Source organism: Rattus rattus, chromosome 1, assembly GCF_011064425.1.
Source record: "Rattus rattus isolate New Zealand chromosome 1, Rrattus_CSIRO_v1, whole genome shotgun sequence".
Taxonomy (NCBI): Eukaryota; Metazoa; Chordata; class Mammalia; order Rodentia; family Muridae; genus Rattus; species Rattus rattus.
The window spans coordinates 189452702-189475113 of record NC_046154.1 but is presented as its reverse complement, the minus strand read 5'-3'; the positions used below and the strand labels follow the sequence as shown (position 1 = coordinate 189475113).

Sequence of the window (22412 nt, the reverse complement as noted above, 5' to 3'; positions counted from 1 at the left end):
TTCCTTTCGCCTTGACACATGAATCCGGTGACATTTCTTTCCTGTATAGCGTGAGTAAATAGCTCTTTTGGCCGAAGCAGCTCAACGATGTTCAATTATTTAATGCCTGTTGGTTTGAAGATAAAAATGACTGGTGCAGGCTCAAGGTTCCTGGAGGTTGTGTGCTTGTGGGAGGTAGGTTTACATGACACCTCACTAAAGCTCGGCCGAGGAGGCACGGTTGTCTTCTTTTCCTTCCTGTGCCACAACAGACTGTATTTCCAAGCAGCTAGCTGCCTCCGTGTGGCAAGTCACACACTTACAATGTGACATCGACACTCCTGCCGTCGGAGTTCTCTTCCCTTGCACTTTGACTCACACTGGGACTCTGCCCCGAGAAGTCCAGGCGAGTCAGCCAGCCCCAGAGGCCCAAGAGGAGTAAGATTCTTTCCTAAGTACCCAGATTATTTATCCTGCAGCACTGGAAAACAACAACAACAAAATCTTGATTTTAAATCGTGTTAACATCTCTCGTTGTCCACACTGAATATTTCAGATCCTTCTGGTAACTTGGTTCTTACTACACGTCCCTTCAAATCCCTTGTGGAATTTAACTTCAGTTTAAAAAATTATATACTTGCTGGGCAGTGGTAGCGCATGCCTTTAATCTCAGCACTCAGGAGGCAGAGGCAGGCAGATCTCTGTGAGCTCAAGGCTAGCCTGGTCTACAGAGTGAGTTCCAGGACAATGGAGTCACATAGAGAAAACCTGTCTTGAAAATCTCCAGAAAAAAAAACTCTATTTGAGCCAAAGATATAAACACTTCAGTTTTAACTCTGTAAAGATCACTCATTGTTTTAACACCTATGAGGGATAAAAGTTTAATTTCAGAATTATTTTATACAGAGCAGTTCTACATCGCTCTGTTTTCCTTTCTCCCTCCTTCCCTCCACATGCCTGACTTCTTTCTCAGTTGGTCTCCAGTCTCCCAGACTGGCCTTGAACTCCTGACCCTTTAGACGGTACCTTTCCAGCGCTAGGGTTACAGGCACATCCTGTCACACTTAAGTGCTTTCTTCTACACTTTCTGTCCTCCTGAGATTTTTTTTGCTTTTGGCTTGTGGAAAATTTTAAGAAAATTACGACACCATGAGATTCCCTATGAGAACCATGTGACTAATTCAGTCAACAAATATGCCCTGAGCACACTCTTATTGTAAAGTCACTTATGCACACTGGAACATTAGGTGCCAACCTTTCAAAGACAAACTCTGTTTACAGAAGTCTGACTACTGCAAGACTGAGGAGTTTTTGAAGCAACAAAAGAGGAAAAGAAGCAAAAATAACCCAACAGTCGATTAAAAATGAACAGAAATGTCACACCGTGATTTAATGTAGGTTCATTTGTCTCTGAATTGAGATCATTTTCCCTGTTTCTACAAAATAATGCATCACAGGGCATTAACTTTTAAGACAGCACTATATGGAATACAAAGCTCTGGGACTGTGTGAAGGTACTGTGGGTTTGTGTGGGGCATGACACGAACAGGTTTGAATGTACACATGCAGGTATTTGGGGGAGAGTTCAAGTGCAAATGCACTTATGGTGGGGAGGAGGGAGTCCATTTTGGATATATCTCTTTTGTTGCTCTCCAGTTGGTTTGAGAGGGTATCCCACTGAACCTGGAGCAATCAATTGACTAGACGGGTTGGCAGGCAAGCTCCAGCAATCTGTCTGTCTGCACCCCAACTGCCACGCCCGGGCTGCTAAGCCTGGCTCCTAGGAGATTCGGACTTGGGTCCCTCAGGCCTGTGGAGCAGACCCCTTTCCCAGAGCTACCCCTGTCCACTGCAGTTTATACAAATGGTACTAGTCAGGTTTTCAAATATAAAGACATTTCTGTTTTACTTTTCCTAAATGCAGTCAGAACCAATGTGGTTGCCTTAGCATAGCAGACGCACTGTCTAGCCTAGTATTTGCACAGTAAGAATGTATTTACTGAATGAACTAGAAGCATGTATTTAGGGAAATGGGTTGAGCAAACACTGCTAGTTAACAAGCTGGCGTTAAAAATACTTACTAAAAGGAGAAGACACCGTCCTTATCTATGACTAGATGCACAGTAAAGTGACAGGGAAACGCTTGTGATCTTCACTAGAAATAGCTGTCAAATTGTCGTTACTGAAATCTGACCATGCACTGAAACTAAGAAAAACTAGCAACTGCATGAAACCCTTACAGGATTTAGGAGCCAGGAGGAAGGAACAAATTCCCCATCTTTTCTGGCATTAACTTCTAATTATAAAAGGTGAAGTCACAATGAATAGTCCGATTTTTGAACAGGTATTCAAAGGCGCAGATTTTGGAATTATTTACTCTCTCTGTCTCTCTGTCTCTGTCTCTGTCTCTCTCTCTCTGTGTGTGTTTTGCGTGTGCGCGCGCATGCGTCTGCTCAGTGCATGAGTGGAGCCCAGAGAACAGCTTTGTGGAGTAGGTTCTCCTTCAAATTCAGGCTGTCAGGCCTGCGTGGCGAACGGATTGCTTGCTGAACCATCTTCCCGGCCCCGAACCAGTTGTTTTCAATAGAAATAGAGGTAAACCAAATAACACCCCCAGAGGAAAACGACTTCATACGCTTTTACAAGGGAAATTTGACTTTTATTTACTGCTTTACATAGTCCAGAGATTACCTGGCTCTACGACAGACAAAGTTCAAGGAAATGAAGTGGAAAAAAAGATACAGAAAGGGGAAATATAGAGACAACCTTCCTTACACAGAAACTAGCAGAGACCCGAGACAGGAAGGAGACATATTTAGCCAGGTTTTGTTCCACAGAGCTGATCTCTGTGTCTGAATGGTCTGCTGGACTCAATGTATTTAAGGACAGGATTGGCTCCAAAGCCAGCCAGAAGCCTGTTTTAATATTTACCTTGAGTTGAATACATTTTTCCTTCATCCTCTCCTTCCACCCTGGGTGTTGACCCCAGGTAGTCAGGTCTGGCATTAAATGCTTTTGCCCACTGGGCCATCTCCCTGGCCATAGACTGAAAGTTCGAGCAACAACAACAACAACAACAATAACAAAACAAAAAACAAACAAAAAAAAAACCTGAGTGTTAAAGTTCGTCTTCTGATTCTTGGTCACCAGTTTTCTGAGGCTGTCTCTTGATGTTGATTATTAAATCAATGGTTAATATTTTCATCAAACATTGAAGAACTGAAGTTAGTAGTTGGTACTTACCAGCTACTGACTCAAAGCCTGACTGACCACTTACTATGGGTTGCCTGGTTTGCAGTGCATGGAGAGCCCGCGTGTATATGTGTGGGAAACTGTCTTTTCCCTTCTTGGGCTTATAAAGGATTTTAGGGACGCCTAGAAGAGCATTAGCTATTAACACGCTGATGACAGCTTCGTCTGATTGCTGGCATTGCTTGGCGTAGTTGAGAAGGTAGAAATGCATCAAAATCTCAAAATGTCCACCCACGGGCAGAACACAGCCTGCTGGTACAGCTGATGAACAGTGACCCTGGGAAGGACAGGTATCTTGGGACTTGTATGTCACTGGCAATGTGTACCCCTCTCCAGGATTATCTGTGACCTGTAAATGTTTGAAAGACATTTCTGTCCTAGTGTCTTCTGCTGTAGGATTTCCAGTGGGATTATTTTCAAGGAACGCTTCACAGTTATCAACTATTCTACTTGCTTCTGGAGACAAGCACTTTGGTATTTCGTCTGTTTGGGATGGATCTATTGGTGTCTCCTTGTGTGCTGACCGCCGCTTACATGTTATCAATTCTGTATCCGAAGCCCCCAGACGTGGATATACTTCTAAACGTGTTTGAGTTTCCAGTTTATCTTTGTTCCTTGCTACTACGTCCTGATACTTACCAGTTTCAGGTGAGTGATTGCTCTCTCTGTTACTGCTGTCAGCAAGAGGGCTCGGGTTACGTCGCTCTTTGGTCTGTATCATGTAATTTAGATCGAGGTCAGTGAACAGCTGCCGCAGCATCTTAAAGGCTCCATGGAAAGCACTCTCGTGCTGTTGAACAAGACCCAGAACTGGTCCGCAAAGGACTACACAGTGAGGTACGAATGCACACGTGCTAACCAAGCCAAGATGAGCGTACCTTCCGGACCTAAGGATGAGGGGTTTACAAAACCTCACCAAAGCACTGTCAGCAATGTCACACTGTGAAGCGAGCTCTGGTAGGACACAAGGAGAAAGACCAGTGATCCTCTGGACGAGAGAAACTTCCTCAGATGATAAACACTCCACCACTGAGATGCTATTTAGTCTTGCACAATAAGTAACCAGGTCTGGTTGCTTCACACTGGACAGGAGCAGTTTTACATTCTGACTACGCAGGTGGTTCATTACGGTTTTTGTCCTGTCCATGATCCAACTCTGAGATGCCTGAAACTGTGTTTCTGAGTCGAGAACAAACTCCGAGCTAGACGATGAAAACAGAGGCTGGAGGATTTCGGTTACTATCACCATCCTAATGCCACCATCTGCTGGGCAGTACACAGAAAAGTCTCTGGGAAGCACAAGGCCATCCACAATTCTAGACTCTGAAACAGGAAGGCCTGTCACGCCAACATTCAACTCCACAAAACAGTTGTCCAAAAACTCAAATACTTCAATCCCACTTTCATAAGACATACACTTGAAAACGTAGTCACACATCAACTGTGAAATGAATCTGTGGTTGTTTCTTCCCACTCTTCCACAAAAGTACGGTTCCAGGAGCAACTCCAGAAAGCACCTGCACAGTGTTCTTCCTTCAGCAGATGAAGAAAAGACAGACAGGTAGTGCCTGCTTAAATGTTGGTCTACAATACAACCTAACGTTTGTGTCTGAAACCTTAGCAGAGCCCGGGAAATAGATTTATACTGGCAGCAGTTTTTCCAATGCCTTTCATGGCTCTGAATATTTCCAGAAGTGAATGAGTCTTTTTCTTTTTCTCCGACTGCATGAAGTCCTCTGAGTAAATGGCAAAGAAAAATAATAAATGTTTTAGCACCATCTCCTGTTTTTTTAAGGTGACTGGAAACACACGCCACTATCATCCTGTATAGGAAGGGAAAAAAATAATTCAGATTTTCTGTGTTGGTGCTAAGTTAAACCCGTATTTTCACAGGTACAGACAGGCAGATTGTGTTTTTGACGTTCAGCCTCAGCTTTATTTTTCCTTTATTTTCACTACTTTATTCTAAGATATCAGAGACGGGTAAAGAGTGAGAAGTGTTCTAGGTAGGTGATGAGGTTTGGGCCCCGGATTAGTAATTTGGGCAGCGCTCAGACCCGACCTCTACACTAGTTTTATCCAGTATTAAGAACGTTTTTATACAGGTCCATGACCTCAGGGATCTGATGGGAGGTTGAGGGAGATGTGCGCCGAGCGGACTACAGGTGAAGCGAGGTACCTGGCTAAGGGATGCTCTAAGTGCAGCGCCTCCAGGAGGCAACCTCCATCCCTGCTAAGCAGCACCTCGCCGGTGGGCTTCGTACACAACACCAGGCCGCCCTCGGGCCCCACGCAGCGGTTCGCGATGGTTTCCAGCACCTCAGCCACCCGCAGTGCCGCTGTCACAGACCCCTGGGACGCCATGGAAACGGAGCTGTGGGTAAATACTTCCTTAGAAGGTCAGGACCGCTGGAGGGCGGAAACGGAAGAGGCGTAGAGAAAGGCGGAAGTGCAGTAGCGCTTGGAGGAAGAGCCCAATGGGTAGGGTGGAGCCCGCCAGCCGCAGTCCTTTAGTGTCTACCTTCCTGGCTCACGGCCCGCAGGCGTCTCTGGCCACTGCACCGCTAGGTCTGAGCAAGGAAGGGCTCGGGTGAAGGGCATGGGTACCGCCCCCATCTCGGGCTTACTTCTCTAGTGTCCCTGCCATATCATTTGCTCTCCTTGCCTTCACGCAAACGGTTTTAGGGTGCAGGACAGACACGGAGAACTTGGACCTGGCCATTTCTAGGCTTGTGTCTTCCGCTGGGGTGTGCTACCTTGTCTGCATCCAGGTTTGGAAGAAACCCCACCTAGTTCAACCACTTTAGCAGAAGTAGATGTTTGCCCTTTATTCACATTGTAAGATTCAACACATTAACCTCATATATTGCATGCAATCCCAAAGCAGAAACGTTTCAGGTATGGAAACACAGAGGCTTCAGGGAGAGGATGAGCGCTGGGTTCATAGCTGTGCTTTCAGTCATCCATTACATCCAGGAACTGTCAGTGTTGGCAGGAAAGTGATCTTGTCGATACTCAATGATGTTTAATGACATGTTTCCTTACTCCACATTGCCATTATTTCTAGAAGTAGCAAGTGGATTCTGAGGAGCAAGTTAAAATGGGGAGAAAGGAAGACAAAATCAAGAGTAAAGCTTTCCTGGGCTTATCTGAGGTTTACTCAATATGGGCAAAACAGCATTTCAGTGTTTTTTTAACTTGTTGCATTCAGCACTGGGCTTTAGACTGAAATAGTGGGTTATTTCAAACATTTAAACAGTACAATCAAGGTTCTACTTCAGTGCACTATGTAGTCATGATTCAGAAGGGCTTTTACCTGAAAAAGACTGCCTTGTGTAGTTTTTGGGGTCATTTAGATATGCTGAGCCTCATTTTTAATGTATGAAATAGGTATAATTTCTACTTATTTTTAAAAAAGAATATGAAGTACCAAGTAAAACATGCATTAGGGATACTGTCACAATCCCTGTCAGGCCTGTACCCATCTTTTTCTCTCACACACACACACACACACACACACACACACACACACACACACAAAATTAAAAAAAAGTAAGAGGATGAATTTAGTACATTATGCTTTAATACATTATATCAAGAGTCACTGGATCACAGATTGCTCTTTTAAAAAAAGTTTATTTAGAATACCTACTTGTAGAAGTTAACATAATTTTACAGATCATTAGAAAAATTCTTTTCTCTCTGCAAACATAACAGGTTAGGAATAATAGATTAGAAATGTATACATTACAAAACCGCCTGTGACTATCTATACATTTACTATGCACCTTAAGAGAATTCAACAGTGTGCTATATTTACACTGCAGATGACAACATACTTATATCCTATCATACAAAACTGACCAGTGCTAGTGCTTGGGTTTATAAACCCAGCAACTGAAGTATTTAAAGTTGAATGCATATTTACCATGCCCAAAGTGGAAATGAATTCAACTGAAGTTATGTGGCTCATCATTCAAATGGTTCATGACATTTTTTTCAAATAAAGAATTTCAATATTATGACATTAAAATAATTTTTATGATAAATAAAGAGGCTGATTTTTCTAAATACTTCATAAAGTATAGTCACATTCATTTTTGTCAAGGTTTTCCTGTGGCTCTCACTAAGTATGTTAATCTTATTAATAAGACACTGGTCCTATACAATGTTAACAGTCCATCTTCAATTAAAAACTGTAACAAAATAGTACTTTCATTGTAACAAAAATTGGAATATACTAAACCCATACTATATATAACAAAATGAAATCAAATTATACAGTGGTGGCAGGTTATACATTTTAAAGAATCTCTTTTTATATTTAGTCAAATAAGAAAAGTTGAAATGTAAACTTATTGAATTATGAAAGGTTCCTTCCACTGGGTCAAATTGGAAAATTGGATATAAACATGAATATTTTCTTTATTTATATTTAACATAATTCAAAATAGTCTACAGTCTCATGTGTGGCTCATCTTATGCCATCAAACCTGTAATAAGACAAAAAAGCAAAATAAAACTCTTTAGTGCTAACTATAAATGCTAAACACGGAAAAAGGATGGTTTTATACATTTACTTTTTAAAATTTTGATGAAGATATTCTTCAAAAAGTTAAAACTGCCTTCCACAAAATTCTGTGAATATGGCACAAGCTGACACCAGAACAGTGTGAATTCCATCAAAAAGGCACTGTTTACAATACTCAGAACGATCTGACAAGTTTACTTCATTGATGTCTGAGTATGAAATATTTGAAATAGTTAGCTACACAAACCCTTATAAAAGTACAGCATTACTGTTTACATATTCTTCAGTTATATAAAAGGAATAAAGTGACAAAAACAAATGACCCTTTTCATGACGAACAAGCTAGAACACTGAACACATCATGGTTCTGTAACAAAAATAACAAAAGTATTTCCTTAAAGGCACAAAGCATGAGTATAAATGAGGATTGCATCTCACAAGGCCAACTTTTCAATGGAATGCAGTTGTCAACTGAGCTGTGACAAAGATTTCTACTTCCTCTTTCTAAGTCACACTAAGAAACAGAAGTGTGGGAATTACAAATTCAGTGCCCATCGCTGTAGCACACGGACACTCACAGGCCTCACTATCTTAGCCAGCAGAATCTCACTAAACGGGGGACAACTAAAGACATTTAACAACAGTGTCGATAATTGTGATTATCTAAAGTCTTAGGTGAGAAAATGAAGTTCTGGATAGATGAAAAAAAAAAAAACTGATCATAGTTACAAAGCCTAGAAACCACACTGAGTTTTCAGCAGTGAAAACAGTGAGTCACACACACATTGTGAATCCATTTATGAAGAAAGATAACCCTTAGATCAGATTGTTGGAGGTCAGTCACACAGTCTGCTAAACTCAAGTTCAATTACATGTTGTTTAAAGGACTTACATATGAATCCACCAATTCCTGAGTTTTGTGTTCAGTTCACAGAAAGAAACTTATACAACTAAAAGCATCAGAGAAGCATCTGATTGAACATTAGCTTTTAGTGTATAAGAAACAGTCACCCTGTTCATTAGTTTCTGACTCCTTGGGTAAGGATCCATTAACATAAGCTCTAAGGTGAAATTAAAAACAAAAACAATTACCTTTCCAGTCTTGGGTATTAATACAAATAAAGCACTGTTCAGATCACAAACAACACGGAGATTTAAGAAAGAGCCCTAAGGCATGTCACCAACAATTAACATTTCAGGGTTTAACAATGAAACGACTTTTTGTGATCAACCAATCAAGTTATATATAATATAAATTAATAGTAATTTAAAATCATATAAAGATCAAGTTGTACAATATTTACAAAATATCACATCAATGAATAGGCAGTCGAGCATAATATTGGTAGTAGAGTATGAATACAAACAATATATTGAGAAATATGAAATATAACCCAAAACTCCATAATGAAATACTGGATACAGGTATGTCTTGCTTATGCTGTTAGAGTTTAAAATATTTTCATATGAAACACAGCACTGTTTTGCTAACACCACATTGGAAATGGCTTTTTATAGGAACCTATGGATACTCATTCGTTGGGAAGAAGAGGCTTTCCATTTTAGCAAGGTGGCTGTCTTCTCGCAGCAGAGCTGACTGGCTTTACTTGATCTCAGTCTCTCCTTAGTTGAAGGCAGATGTAGCCAGACCGTCAGCTCTCTCTCAGTTGTCACTTAATAAACCCTTCTAAAACCTGTAGTTTGAAGAATTTACATTTTTGACATGTTTGAAAACTTAGCTACCTTTTAAAGAAGTCTTTTTGACAATGATAAATATTTATGTAAAAACATAATATTAAACCGAATAAATAGGCAAGACCTCTTAGGAACAGAATTTGCCTGAGCTGGAACAGAAAGACTTGTGCAGAACTGTGGCTTACGGAAGGACGATGGAAGGAGATGATAAACTCCATAATTTGATATTATCCAATGCTCAACTTATTGCACATTTAAGCAAACTGATTTGAATATATTAAAATAAAGGCCACTGCAGTCTTTTCTTACCACCTTCTTTGACTTTTGAAGTAAGATATTACATTTTTCTCTTTAATTTACTCCTTGAGCTCTCTTGTGTCTAAAGGAAAGCTAAAAAGTTTTTCATAAAGAAAACCCAAAATCATCAGGATTTTACATGGCCTGCATAAACACTCTGTCTATTCCTTTTCCAGCAAGTGCTTAAGGTGGGACTGTACCATACACATCCATGTAGCTGCTCACCCATCTTTAATAGTGAGATAGATAGATAATATAACTGTGTATTCACTTATATCTGTAACATTAAATGCTAGGGGCTACAAAATCTTGTGTAAACTCTTAAAAAGTTTCTACTTGTCCCTTACAATACATTAATTCTGATCACCCACATATTTTTTTTGGTCTACCTAAGAAGACAAACTGAGCTAGATAACTTGGAGGTGGTTTTACAGCATAATGTATTGAATTACTCATAACATCTATTATCTATCATTTCCCCACTGTAATTCCCTAATGAAAGTCAATGCCGGTCTTCTGAAGACAGTAGTTGACCACAGATGTATTTATAGGAGTGGCGGCATCTTTGTTATAAACACTGGCATCAGAATACTTCACAGCACACTGCAGAGCACAGGAACTGCTGTCAGGGAAGAGCTCTGGCACACACGTGTGGGCTTACTCGCATGTAGGCACAGTCTCATAAAAGTGTTCTGGCACTGAACACACAGCCGATTGTACTAACAAACACAGTAGCTCTTGTTTCGGGGTAAGGATAAAAGATGTGAAAAGTAGGCAGACATTTCTACATTTATCTCCTAGTTTTGTTTGCTTGATTCAGAAATATTGTGATGCTTTAATAAAGAGCAAACCAATTTGAACATTGGTCCCAGGTCACATTCTAATCGTTCTAGTTCATTGATTCAACTGTTGAGAACTTCTACTTAAATATAAAGTTTATTATGACTTGAAGCAAAATCAGCAGGAAAATGACGAAGTAATCTTTCTGTTGCAGAAAATAATCCGTAGCAGGCGTACTTGAAAGTAAATGATTTCGAAGGGCCATAATATTTCTGCAAAATAAGCAACATACATTTTATAATTGTCTAGAAATGTTATAAAACATTATATGTCATGGTTATAATTTGTTATTTTACTGTCACAAGGTGTCTGATTACAGTACCTAAGGTAACCAGCTCAATCAACCACCACCCTAAACCAGACCCGAGACGGAGACGGCCAGGGTTCAGGCTAGGGTGCTTCAGGTCCACTGACTCAAGCATCTTACTCAAACAGTTTTCAGTGTTCAATGACCCAGAAATATTTCTTCTATTTTTAATGTAATATATAATATGTAAATATAATTTTATATAACATAAATTATATAAATATATAATAAAATATAATTTTATCTTTTCTATTACAAGAGTGGGGTTTTTTTTTGTTTGTTTGTTTGTTTGTTTTCTTGAGCTGGGGACCTTGTGCCAGGGCCTTGTGCTTGCTAGGCAAGTGCTCTACTACTGAGCTAAATTCCCAACACACAAGAGTGGTTTTAAGAAGGGCATTTGCTCTTTAGTTGGCTAAGTGTCTTTTATCTTTAATTGTGAGACAAGAGCGGAGTAAAAATTCCAAGTTTTTCAGGAAAAAAAAAAAAGCAGATTTTTTTTTTTAATACTGTCAAACTGAAGAATATTCAAGAGCCTTTTGAGGGTTGGGGATTTATCGGTTCGGTCCTCAGCTCAAAAAAAAAAAAAAAAAAAAAAAAGAGCCTTTTGATGATACAAAATGTTAATTAGGTCATGAAATATACTTATAGCATCTTCAAAAGGAGCTGATGAGTTAATCACCATAACTTTTCTTTCTTTCTTTTTTCTTTTTTTTAAATGTGCTATGAAAAATTGAAGGGAAAAGCAGCCGAGTAGGCTTGTACATACACTTAAACTGTATAATGCAAACACCACTTTGCGGCTGGTAATACTCAGGATGCACATGCCATCCCGTCTGCTCTGAAGTTAGGCTCATGTACAAAGCAGGGTAAAGATTAGAAATGTTACCAAAAAGGTGACATTTGAAAGTAACCCAGGGTTGGGGATTTAGCTCAGTGGTAGAGTGCTTGCCTAGCAAGCGCAAGGCCCTGGGTTCAGTCCCCAGCTCCAAAAAAAAAAAAAAAAAAAAAAAAAAAAAAAAAAAAAGAAAGCAACCCAATGGATATGCCGAGTTTTTCCTTTTCTGTCTGTTTTTTTTGAGACAGTGCCCCCTTCCCCTCTGGAATGCTCTATACAGACCAGGCAGAAATCTGCCTGCCTGTGCCTGAGTGCCATGAGCAAAGTCGTGAAGGCTTAATATTCAACATGTAAGCGCTCACACGGCTGGTCTACGTAAAGGACATGTAAGCGCTCACACGGCTGGTCTACGTAAAGGACATGTAAGCGCTCACACGGCTGGTCTATGTAAAGGACATGTAAGTGCTCACACAGCTGGTCTACGTAAAGGACAGGAGCATGGACTGTGCTCAGGCCCACGGTTAAGTGTCAGTAACTGTTAGGTGCTACTTTTGGAAAGGTGTGTGTTTCAGGGCAGTGACTGTTCTGCTATGCAGTATTTCAGTTATTTTAAGAAATGCTACAACTGCATAGTAGCCACACACAGAGGGGACTGCAGGAGCAAGGAAGTCTTTCTGAGAAAGACCTCTTCCTCCACCTCTACCCCAGCCACACTCCTAGCATGCCATTAGCAGCAGACAGTCTACCCTCAGAGAGAAAAAACCCTCAGGACTCCATCTTTCTGCTAGTAGTCAGTGTGGGAGGAATTTTTAAGTTTGAGAATTCAGGTAACAGAGGTGGAGTTATGAAAATGTACAGTGTGCAGATTTCCTTAACAAGGTCCTGACTCCTGGACTCAATGACTAGCCACTGTCAGAATATATTACCTTTTAATCTCTTCCTGTGTTTGTTTTATAGACTCAATGGAACTTTGAATGTCTCCCAGGTCTATCCCCTTCTTTCTTCGTGTACTTGGTTTTACAGATTGAGCTAAAAAGACATTTAGAATAAAGTTGTAGTCACAATTGTGTAATAACAACTTTTCTAGGCATTGTGTTTGGATGGTTCACAGACAGATGGTTCACAAAATAAATACAATATTCTGCATTTTAAGTATTAAACATCAAATCAAAACTAGAACACTGAATAGAGGAATTAGAAATTAATTTGTGTAATCAGTTTTATTTTTTTAATTTACTAAAACAAGCAAAAATAATCCACTTAACATCTGTGTTATTAGAGCCGGGAGGTGGCTCAGTGGTTAAGAGCACTGGCTGCTGTTCAGTTCCCAGCACCCACATGGCAGCTCACAGCTGGCTGTAACTTCATTTCCAGGGGGGGTTAAAAAATCCTCACACAGACATACACACAGGCAAAACACCAGTGCATATGAAACAAAGATAAATAAATGTCTACAAATCTGAATTACTTTGGTGAGGATACTGTCTCCCCTGGCTCACTGGCCCAGATCTGAAGAAGGCAGCACTGAGTTCCTTTCAGCTCCTAACACTATTGTTACTTTCAGTGCCTTCCCAGCTGTGCCCACATCTTTTTCTCAAGGTTCTAAACTAAAGATCACAGGCTCGCCCCAGCTCCACAGTTGTAAGGCATCAAGTGGTCAATTAACATTAGCAAACACATTACAGGTAATACAGTGGTACCGGTAGGAGAGGCGAGTAAAGAGCTAGAGACATCTGTATATCTAATGTACACACACTCCACACACTCATCCTCCAGGCTCCCTGACCTGGCCCAGGCTAACTAATTCCAAGGGTGAGCTGGTTTAGTCTCCTCTATCCTACAGTGAAACCGTAGCATTCTCTTTCTGCCACCCCCCCACCCCCCATGCTCCAAGCCTAGGGTAGCAGGCCACTGAAGAATCTAGAAACTCATCAAGAACTTCCCCACCTGGACTGAGCTCCCTTTCTTGTAAGGCCCTCTTCACACATCATCTCGTGGCCTCATTTACTACTTAACCCTCTCATGTTACCTCTGCAAGTAAATCAGGCTCCCAGCTTACGGTAAACTCACAGACGCTGTGTTTAAAGCAGATTGAAAATATTTTTTCAGCTTCCTACAATGTCAATGGGTTAGTCCCTTCTTAATTGTATCTCAATACAGTTGAAGACAGTTCACACTGTATCTGACTTGGTCAAGACTCTATTTCATGTAGCTGTTCATGAGTTTTCCATATTTATATTCTCATTTGTCGTGACCTCCAAATACTACGCTTATTTAGGATGAGAACCTCTTTTGAAAGCTGAAGTGACTCAAGACTTAGCCCATGCTTCTTGAACGCAGTCATCAACACTTCACCAAAACGCAGACGAGCTGTTACTGAAGGGTGCAGGCTTTTCCTCCCACGCCCGTGCCTTTACCTCAGTGACGCTGAGCTGTCTGCTCATCCACAACCCAACAGTATCCAGACCCAGTTCCTGTTTCCACAGAAACTCCTACATCCTCAAGTTAATGTGAAAACCACTTACATAACAGCAGAGTAAAAGATTTCCTTAAAAAGGACTCCCAGTGGCCAGTCTCTGATACATATCTCACCTTCACTTCCAGAAGAATCCTGGACGTCAGGCTCTGGGGAAGAATAGCCTTTTGCCACTTTCTTTTGTTGCCTTGTTGGTTTATGTTTCATTTTTGGAACACTAACCTGAAAAAGAATGCTTACTATGTGAATTTTCACTATAATGTATGTAAGTGCACAGCATGTACAACTGGCAAAGCCACCGACAGGTTCAGTGCTTGGGAATGACAGCACGGACATCTAATGGTATGACAGGATATGCTGCATTTAGTAATCAGCCCTCTTGGCTGAGTTTAAGTGAGTCCTAGGACTAAACATGGAGAAATGTATGAACAAACTTCCCTCCACTCCTGACCTGTGTACACACAACTGCTCCTTCCTTCACCGACCGCATGCTGTCAGTTGTGTCCTCCTCTTCACCCTCAAGTCCATACAGACACGGATCCATCAACCCAGCTTGTGCATCTGCCTCAGAGAATCGCTAGTGTTTCATTCAGCAGTGTTTAAAAACACCTTCTTAAGTTGGTCTCATGTTGAACACAACCACTGGATGCCGTTAGGTTACTTGGGCCATGCAGAAAGCAGTTTATGGTAAATTGAAATTATACTTTTTGCACTACACTTAACTTTACTAAAAATATCTATGTGTAGGCACGAGATTCAGATGTGGATGAAACACTAGCTAGGAATAATAAACTGTAAAGTAGTAATTAATAGGAAATTGTGGTCACCAGTTCCAAACCTAAAAACCAAAATCAAGACAAGAAATGAATCAAAGGTAAGGGACTGTGCATGCTTAGAAATACAGGAAGTCAATGGTCACTCATCTTTAACTTCACCATTTTAACAAAAGTATCCTTAGTTATTCCTTGGAATAATTTTATAAAACCTTAAGTATGAATCTTAAAAGGAACACCCCTTATAATGTATATTCAGAAGGAAGTCTATCCTACTTGAAATACTCAGGTTCTCAAAAGGACAAACGAGAAGTAGTAACAGTCCACTTAGAAGGAAGAGCACACCTCATGTGTCTCTACCATGTCAGAGAAACATGATTTAAACATATTTACACCATCAATTTCAGTACTACAGAGGCACAAACAGGTGGGTCTCTGTGTCTGAGGCCAGCACGGTCTCCAGTGTGAGAGCCAGGCCAGAGAGGGCTACACAGTGGGATCTTTACTGAAATGAAGAAAAAACAAATCCAAACAAAGTTTTGCAATTTAAAATTGTAATAGCATGTGTTTCTAGCTGGCACTCAGACCTCACTGATCCTGGCCCACAGCTCCCTGCTCCCAAACCTCGTGGGAGAGAGAGCAGATCGCCCAAAAGTGTGGGCACTCCTGAGACTACAGGGCAGGAGAAAGCGCCACTTCTGCCTACCTTTGCCCACATCCCTGGCCTAAGATGAAACTTTACAGTGCCTCTGGGCATGGAAAGATGGCAGCAGTCAAGCTGCAGGAGCCCTGTGGGCCAGAATGCGCCTGGATCTGAAGGGACCCGGTCAAACAACTCCCTGCACACAAATCCCATGGGAGGGAGAGCTAGGCCTCCAGAGGGGCAGACATTCCTGGGAAGCCAGAGGAGACTACTCTCTGCCCACATTTCTGACTCCAGAGGAAAACACCTAACGCCATTGGGCCCCCTGTGCACAGGGACCCAGAAGAAGGAGGGGCAGGCTCTTCCAGTTGCTGCCCTCATGGAAAGATGAAACCCAGCTCTGAAGAGCGACTTCAGGCCCGAGACCAGAGGTAAGACTAACTTTTCTGTTCCAAGTGACCTGCCTGGTGGACTCAGGACACAGGCCCACAGGAACAGCTGAAAGCCAGTGGACACGAACGACTACACACCTGAAAGCAGAACACTCTGTTCCCATAACCGGCTGAAAGAAAACAGGAAAACAGGTCTACAGCACTCCTGACACACAGGCCTATAGGACGGTCTAACCACTGTCAGAAATAGCAGAACAAAGTAACACCAGAGACAACCTGATGGCGAGAGGCAAGCTCAGGAACGCAAAAACAGAAACCAAGACTACATGGCATCATCAGAGCCCAATTCTCCCACCAAAGCAAACACTGAATATTCAAACATACCAGAAAAGCAAGACCTAGATTTAAAATCACATTTGATCATGATGATGGAGGACTTTAAGAAAGACATAAAGAACTCCTTTACGGAAATTCAGGAAAACACAAGTAAACAAGTAGAAGCCCATAGAGAGGAAAAACAAAAATCCCTGAAAGAATTCCAGGAAAACACAATCAAACAGTTGAAGGAATTGAAAATGGAAGTAGAAACAGTAAAGAAAGCACAAAGGGAGACAACCCTGGATATAGAAAACCAAAGGAAGAGACAAGGAACCGTAGATACAAGTATCACCAACAGAACACAAGAGATAGAAGAGAGAATCTCAGGAGCACAAGATTCCATACAAATCATTGACACAACTGTCAAAGATAATGTAAAACAGAAAAAGCTACTGGCCCAAAACATACAGGAAATCCAGGGCACAATGAGAAGATCAAACCTAAGGATAAAAGATATAGAAGAGAGTGAAGACTCCCAACTCAAAGGACCAGTAAATATCTTCAACAAAATCATAGAAGAAAACTTCACTAACCTAAAGAAAGAGATACCCATAAGCATACAAGAAGCCTACAGAACTCCAAATAGATTGGACCAGAAAAGAAACTCCTCCCGTCACATAATAGTCAAAACACCAAATGCACAAAACAAAGAAAGAATATTAAAAGCAGTAAGGGAAAAAGATCAAGTAACATATAAAGGCAGACCTATCAGAATTACACCAAACTTCTCACCAGAGACTATGAAAGCCAGAAGATGCTGGACAGATGTCATACAGACCTTAAGAGAACACAAATGCCAGCCCAGGTTACAGTATCCAGCAAAACTCTCAATTAACATAGATGGAGAAACCAAGATATTCCATGACAAAACCAAATTTACACAATATCTTTCTACAAATACAGCCCTACAAAGGATAATAAATGGTAAAGCCCAACGCAAGGAGGCAAGCTACACCCTAGAAAAAGCAAGAAACTAATCGTTTTGCACCAAAGAAAGAGAAGACAAGCACACAAACATAATCACACCTCCAAATACAAAGATAACAGGAAGCAACAATCACTATTCCTTAATATCTCTCAACATCAGTGGACTCAATTCCCCAATAAAAAGACACAGATTAACAAACTGGATACGTAATGAGGACCCTGCATTCTGCTGCCTACAGGAAACACACCTCAGAGACAAAGACAGACACTACCTCAGAGTAAAAGGCTAGAAAACAACTTTCCAAGCAAACAGTCTGAAGAAGCAACCTGGAGTAGCTATACTAATATCGAATAAAATCGATTTTCAACCAAAAGTCATCAAAAAAGATAAAGAAGGACACTTCATATTCATCAAAGGAAAAATCCACCAAGATGAACTCTCAATCCTAAATATCTATGCTCCAAATACAAGGGCACCTACACACATAAAAGAAACCTTACTAAAGCTCACACCACACATTGCACCTCACACAATAATAGTAGGAGATTTCAACACCCCACTCTCATCAATGGACAGATCATGGAAACAGAAATTAAACAGAGACATAGACAGACTAACAGAAGTTATGAACCAAATGGACTTAACAGATATTTATAGAACATTCTATCCTAAAACAAAAGGATATACCTTCTTCTCACCACCTCATGGTACTTTCTCCAAAATTGACCATATAATTGGGCACAAAACAGGCCTCAACAGATACAGAAAGGCAGAAATAATCCCATGCATCCATCAGACTACCACGCCGGTCTTCAATAACAATAAGGGAAGAATGCCCACATATACGTGGAAATTGAACAATGCTCTACTCAATCAAAACCTGGTCAAGGAAGAAATAAAGAAAGAAATTAAAGACTTCTTAGAATTTAATGAAAATGAAGGTTCAACATACCCAAACTTATGGGACACAATGAAAGCTGTGCTAAGAGGAAAACTCATAGCTCTAGTGCCTGCAGAAAGAAACAGGAGAGAGCATATATCAGCAGCTTGACAGCACACCTAAAAGCTCTAGAACAAAAAGAAGCAAATACACCCAGGAGGAGTAGAAGGCAGGAAATAATCAAACTCAGAGCCGAAATCAACCAAGTAGAAACAAAAAGGACTATACAAAGAATCAACAGAACCAAAAGCTGGTTCTTTGAGAAAATCAACAAGATAGATTGAACCCTTAGCCAGACTAACGAGAGGACACAGAGAGTGTGTCCAAATTAACAAAATCAGAAATGAAAAGGGAGACATAACAACAGAATCAGAGGAAATTCAAAAAATCATCAGATCCTACTACAAAAGCCTATATTCAACAAAACTTGAAAATCTGCAGAAAATGGACAATTTCCTAGACAGATACCAGGTACCGAAGTTAAATCAGGAACAGATAAACCATTTAAACAACCCCATAACTCCTAAAGAAATAGAAGCAGTCATTAAAGGTCTCCCAACCAAAAAGAGCCCAGGTCCAGATGGGTTCAGTGCAGAATTCTATCAGTCCTCCATAGAAGACCTCATACTATCCAAACTTCATAGAAGACCAATACTATCCAAACTATTCCACAAAATTGAAACAGACTGAGTGCTACCGAATTCCTTCTATGAAGCCACAATTACTCTTATACCTAAACCACACAAAGACCCAACAAAGAAAGAGAACTTTAGACCAATTTCCCATATGAATATCAACACAAATATACTCAACAAAATTCTTGCAAACTGAATCCAAGAACACATCAAAATGATCATCCATCATGATCAAGTAGGCTTCACCCCAGGTATGCAGGGATGGTTTAATATACAGAAAACCATCAATGTAATCCACTATATAAGCAAACTGAAAGATAAAATCCACATGATCATCTCATTAGATGCTGAGAAAGCATTTGACAAAATTCAACACCCCTTCATAATAAAAGTCCTGGAAAGGATAGGAATTCAAGGCCCATACCTAAACATAGTAGAAGCCATATACAGCAAACCAGTTGCTAACATTAAACTAAATGGAGAGAAACTTGAAGCAATCCCACTAAAATCAGGGACTAGACAAAGCTGCCTACTCTCTCCCTACTTATTCAATATAGTACTTGAAGTCCTAGCCAGAGCAATCAGACAACAAAAGGAGATCAAAGGGATACAGATAGGAAAAGAAGAAGTCAAAATATCACTATTTGCAGATGATATGATAGTATATATAAGTGATCCCAAAAGTTCCACCAGAGAACTACTAAAGCTGATAAACAACTTCAGCAAAGTGGTTGGGTATAAAATTAACTCAAATAAATCAGTAGCCTTCCTCTACACAAAAGAGAAACAAGCTGAGAAAGAAATTAGGGAAACGACACCCTTCATAATAGTCCCAAATAATATAAAATACCTCAGTGTGACTTTAACCAAGCAAGTAAAAGATTTGTACAATAAGAACTTCAAGCCTCTGAAGAAAGAAATTGAAGAAGATCTCAGAAGATGGAAAGACCTCCCATGTTCATGGATTGGCAGGATTAATATAGTAAAAATGGCCATTTTACCAAAAGCGATCTAAAGATTCAATGTAATCCCCATCAAAATTACAATCCAATTCTTCAAAGAGTTAGACAGAACAATTTGCAAATTCATCTGGAATAATAAAAAACCCAGGATAGCTAAAACTATCCTCAACAATAAAAGGACTTCAGAGGGAATCACTATCCCTGAACTCAAGCAGTATTACAGAGCAATAGTGATAAAAACTGCATGGCATTGGTACAGAGACAGACAGATAGACCAATGGAATAGAATTGAAGACCCAGAAATGAACCCACACACCTATGATCACTCGATTTTTGACAAAGGAGCCAAAACCATCCAATGGAAAAAAGATAGCATTTTCAGCAAATGGTGCTGGTTCAACTGGAGGTCAGCATGTAGAAGAATGCAGATTGATCCATTCTTATCCCCCCCCATAAAGCTTAAGTCCAAGTGGATCAAGGACCTCCACATCAAACCAGATACACTCAAACTAATAGAAGAAAAAGTGGGAAGCATCTAGAACACATGGGCACTGGAGAAAAATTTCTGAACAAAATATTAATGGCTTATGCTCTAAGATCAAGAGTCAACAAATGGGATCTAATAAAACTACAAAGCATCTATAAGGCAAAGGACACTGTGGTTAGGACAAAATGGCAACCAACAGATTGGGAAAAGATCTTAACCAATCCTACAACTGATAGAGGCCTTATATCCAAAATATACAAAGAACTCATGAAGTTAGATTGCAGGGAGACAAATAACCCTATTAAAAAATGGGGTTCAGAGCTAAACAAAGAATTCACAGCCGAGGAATGCCGAATTATTGAGAAACACCTAAAGAAATGTTCAACATCTTTAGTCATAAGGGAAATGCAAATCAAAACAACCCTGAGATTTCACCTCACACCAGTGAGAATGGCTAAGATCAAAAACTCAGGTGACAGCAGATGCTGGCGAGGATGCGGAGAAAGAGGAACACTCCTCCATTGTTGGTGGGATTGCAGACTGGTACAACCATTCTGAAATCAGTCTGGAGGTTCCTCAGAAAACTGGACATTACACTACCTGAGGACCCAGCTATACCTCTCTTGGGCATATACCCAAAAGATGTTCCAACATATAAAAAAGACACATGCTCCACTATGTTCATAGCAGCCTTATTTATAATAGCCAGAAGCTGGAAAGAACCCAGATGCCCTTCAACAGAGGAATGGATACAGAAAATGTGGTACATCTACACAATGGAATACTACTCAGTTACCAAAAACAATGACTTTATGAAATTCATAGGCAAATGGATGGAACTGGAAAATATCATCCTGAGTGAGGTAACCCAATCACAGAAAAACACACATGGTTTGCACTCATTGATAAGTGGCTATTAGCCCAAACGCTCAAATTACCCAAGATGCACAGAACACATGAAACTCAAGGATGATCAAAATGCAGACGCTTCACTCCTTCTTTAAAAGGGGAACAAGAATACCCTTGGGAGAGAATAGGGAGGCAAAGTTTAGAACAGAGATTGAAGGAACGCCCATTCAGAGCCTGCCCCACATGTGGCCCATACATATACAGCCACCAAACTAGATAAGATGGATGAAGCAAAGAAGTGCAGGCTGATAGGAACTGGATGTATATCTCTCCTGAGAGACATAGCCAGAATATGGCAAATACATAGGCGAATGCCAGCAACAAACTACTGAACTGAGAACGGTACCCCCATTGAAGGAATCAGAGAAAGGACTGGAAGGACTGAAGGGGCTTGAGACCCCATATGAACAACAATACCAAGCAACCAGAGCTTCCAGGGACTAAGCCACTACCCAAAGACTATACATGGACTGACCCTGGGCTCCAACCTCATAGGTAGCAATGAATAGCCTAGTAAGGGCACCAGTGGAAGGGGAAGCCCTTGGTCCTGCTAAGACTGAACCCCCAGTGAACGTGATTGTTGCGGGGAGGGTGGTAATGGGGGGAGGATGGGGAGGGGAACACCCATGTAGAAGGGAAGGGGGAGGGGTTAGGGGGATGTTGGCCTGGAAACCGGGAAAGGGAATAACATTTGAAATGTAAATAAGAAATACCCAATTTAATAAAGATGGAAAAAAATTGTAATAACATGCATGTCTGATAAATGTTTCCATCTTTAAACTATTGTGTAGTTAGTTAACTATCATTAACTATCTCACAGTGTAGTGTACCACCTCCCAGGTTCTGCAAGTCCTCATTCTTTCCTTTTCAAGTCACTGGGAGTTTGTAATCTACTTTGATTCTGGGAATCTGCCTACTTGGAAACTGTAGAATATTGGTCCTTTAGCGTATAACTATGTTGGAGCATGAAGCAGAACTGAACTATTTTTTTTTTCCTATTCTTTTTTTTCGGAGCTGGGGACCGAACCCAGGGCCTTGCGCTTGCTAGGCAAGCACTCTACCACTGAGCCAAATCCCCAACCCCTGAACTATTTTTATGCATGGATAATTTTCCACTATATGGATATACTATGTTTTGTATATGCATGTATCT

At 40.6% G+C, this 22412-nt stretch overlaps 2 protein-coding genes across 3 annotated transcripts in view; both read right to left on the bottom strand.

The window, feature by feature from the left end:
* Window positions 1-2616: 2616 nt before the first annotated feature.
* Window positions 2617-5736, bottom strand: Bbs10 (Bardet-Biedl syndrome 10). Its single transcript, XM_032912326.1, has 2 exons — window positions 5411-5736; window positions 2617-5054 (listed from the first exon to the last, which is right to left on the bottom strand). The coding sequence occupies exons 1-2, from the start codon at window positions 5593-5595 to the stop codon at window positions 3098-3100; spliced, it is 2142 nt and encodes a 713-aa protein (XP_032768217.1). The 5' UTR covers window positions 5596-5736; the 3' UTR covers window positions 2617-3097.
* A 1111-nt stretch (window positions 5737-6847) lies between these two features.
* The window catches only part of Osbpl8 (oxysterol binding protein like 8), a 159018-nt gene continuing 143453 nt past the window's right edge, over window positions 6848-22412 (bottom strand). For both annotated transcript variants that reach the window (XM_032912307.1, XM_032912315.1), the window contains 3 exons: window positions 14329-14434; window positions 12663-12765; window positions 6848-10806 (listed from right to left, as the gene is read on the bottom strand). In XM_032912307.1, coding sequence (XP_032768198.1) covers window positions 10674-10806; window positions 12663-12765; window positions 14329-14434 — 342 coding nt within the window. In that variant the 3' untranslated portion in view covers window positions 6848-10673. The remainder of the gene's footprint in view (window positions 10807-12662; window positions 12766-14328; window positions 14435-22412) is intronic.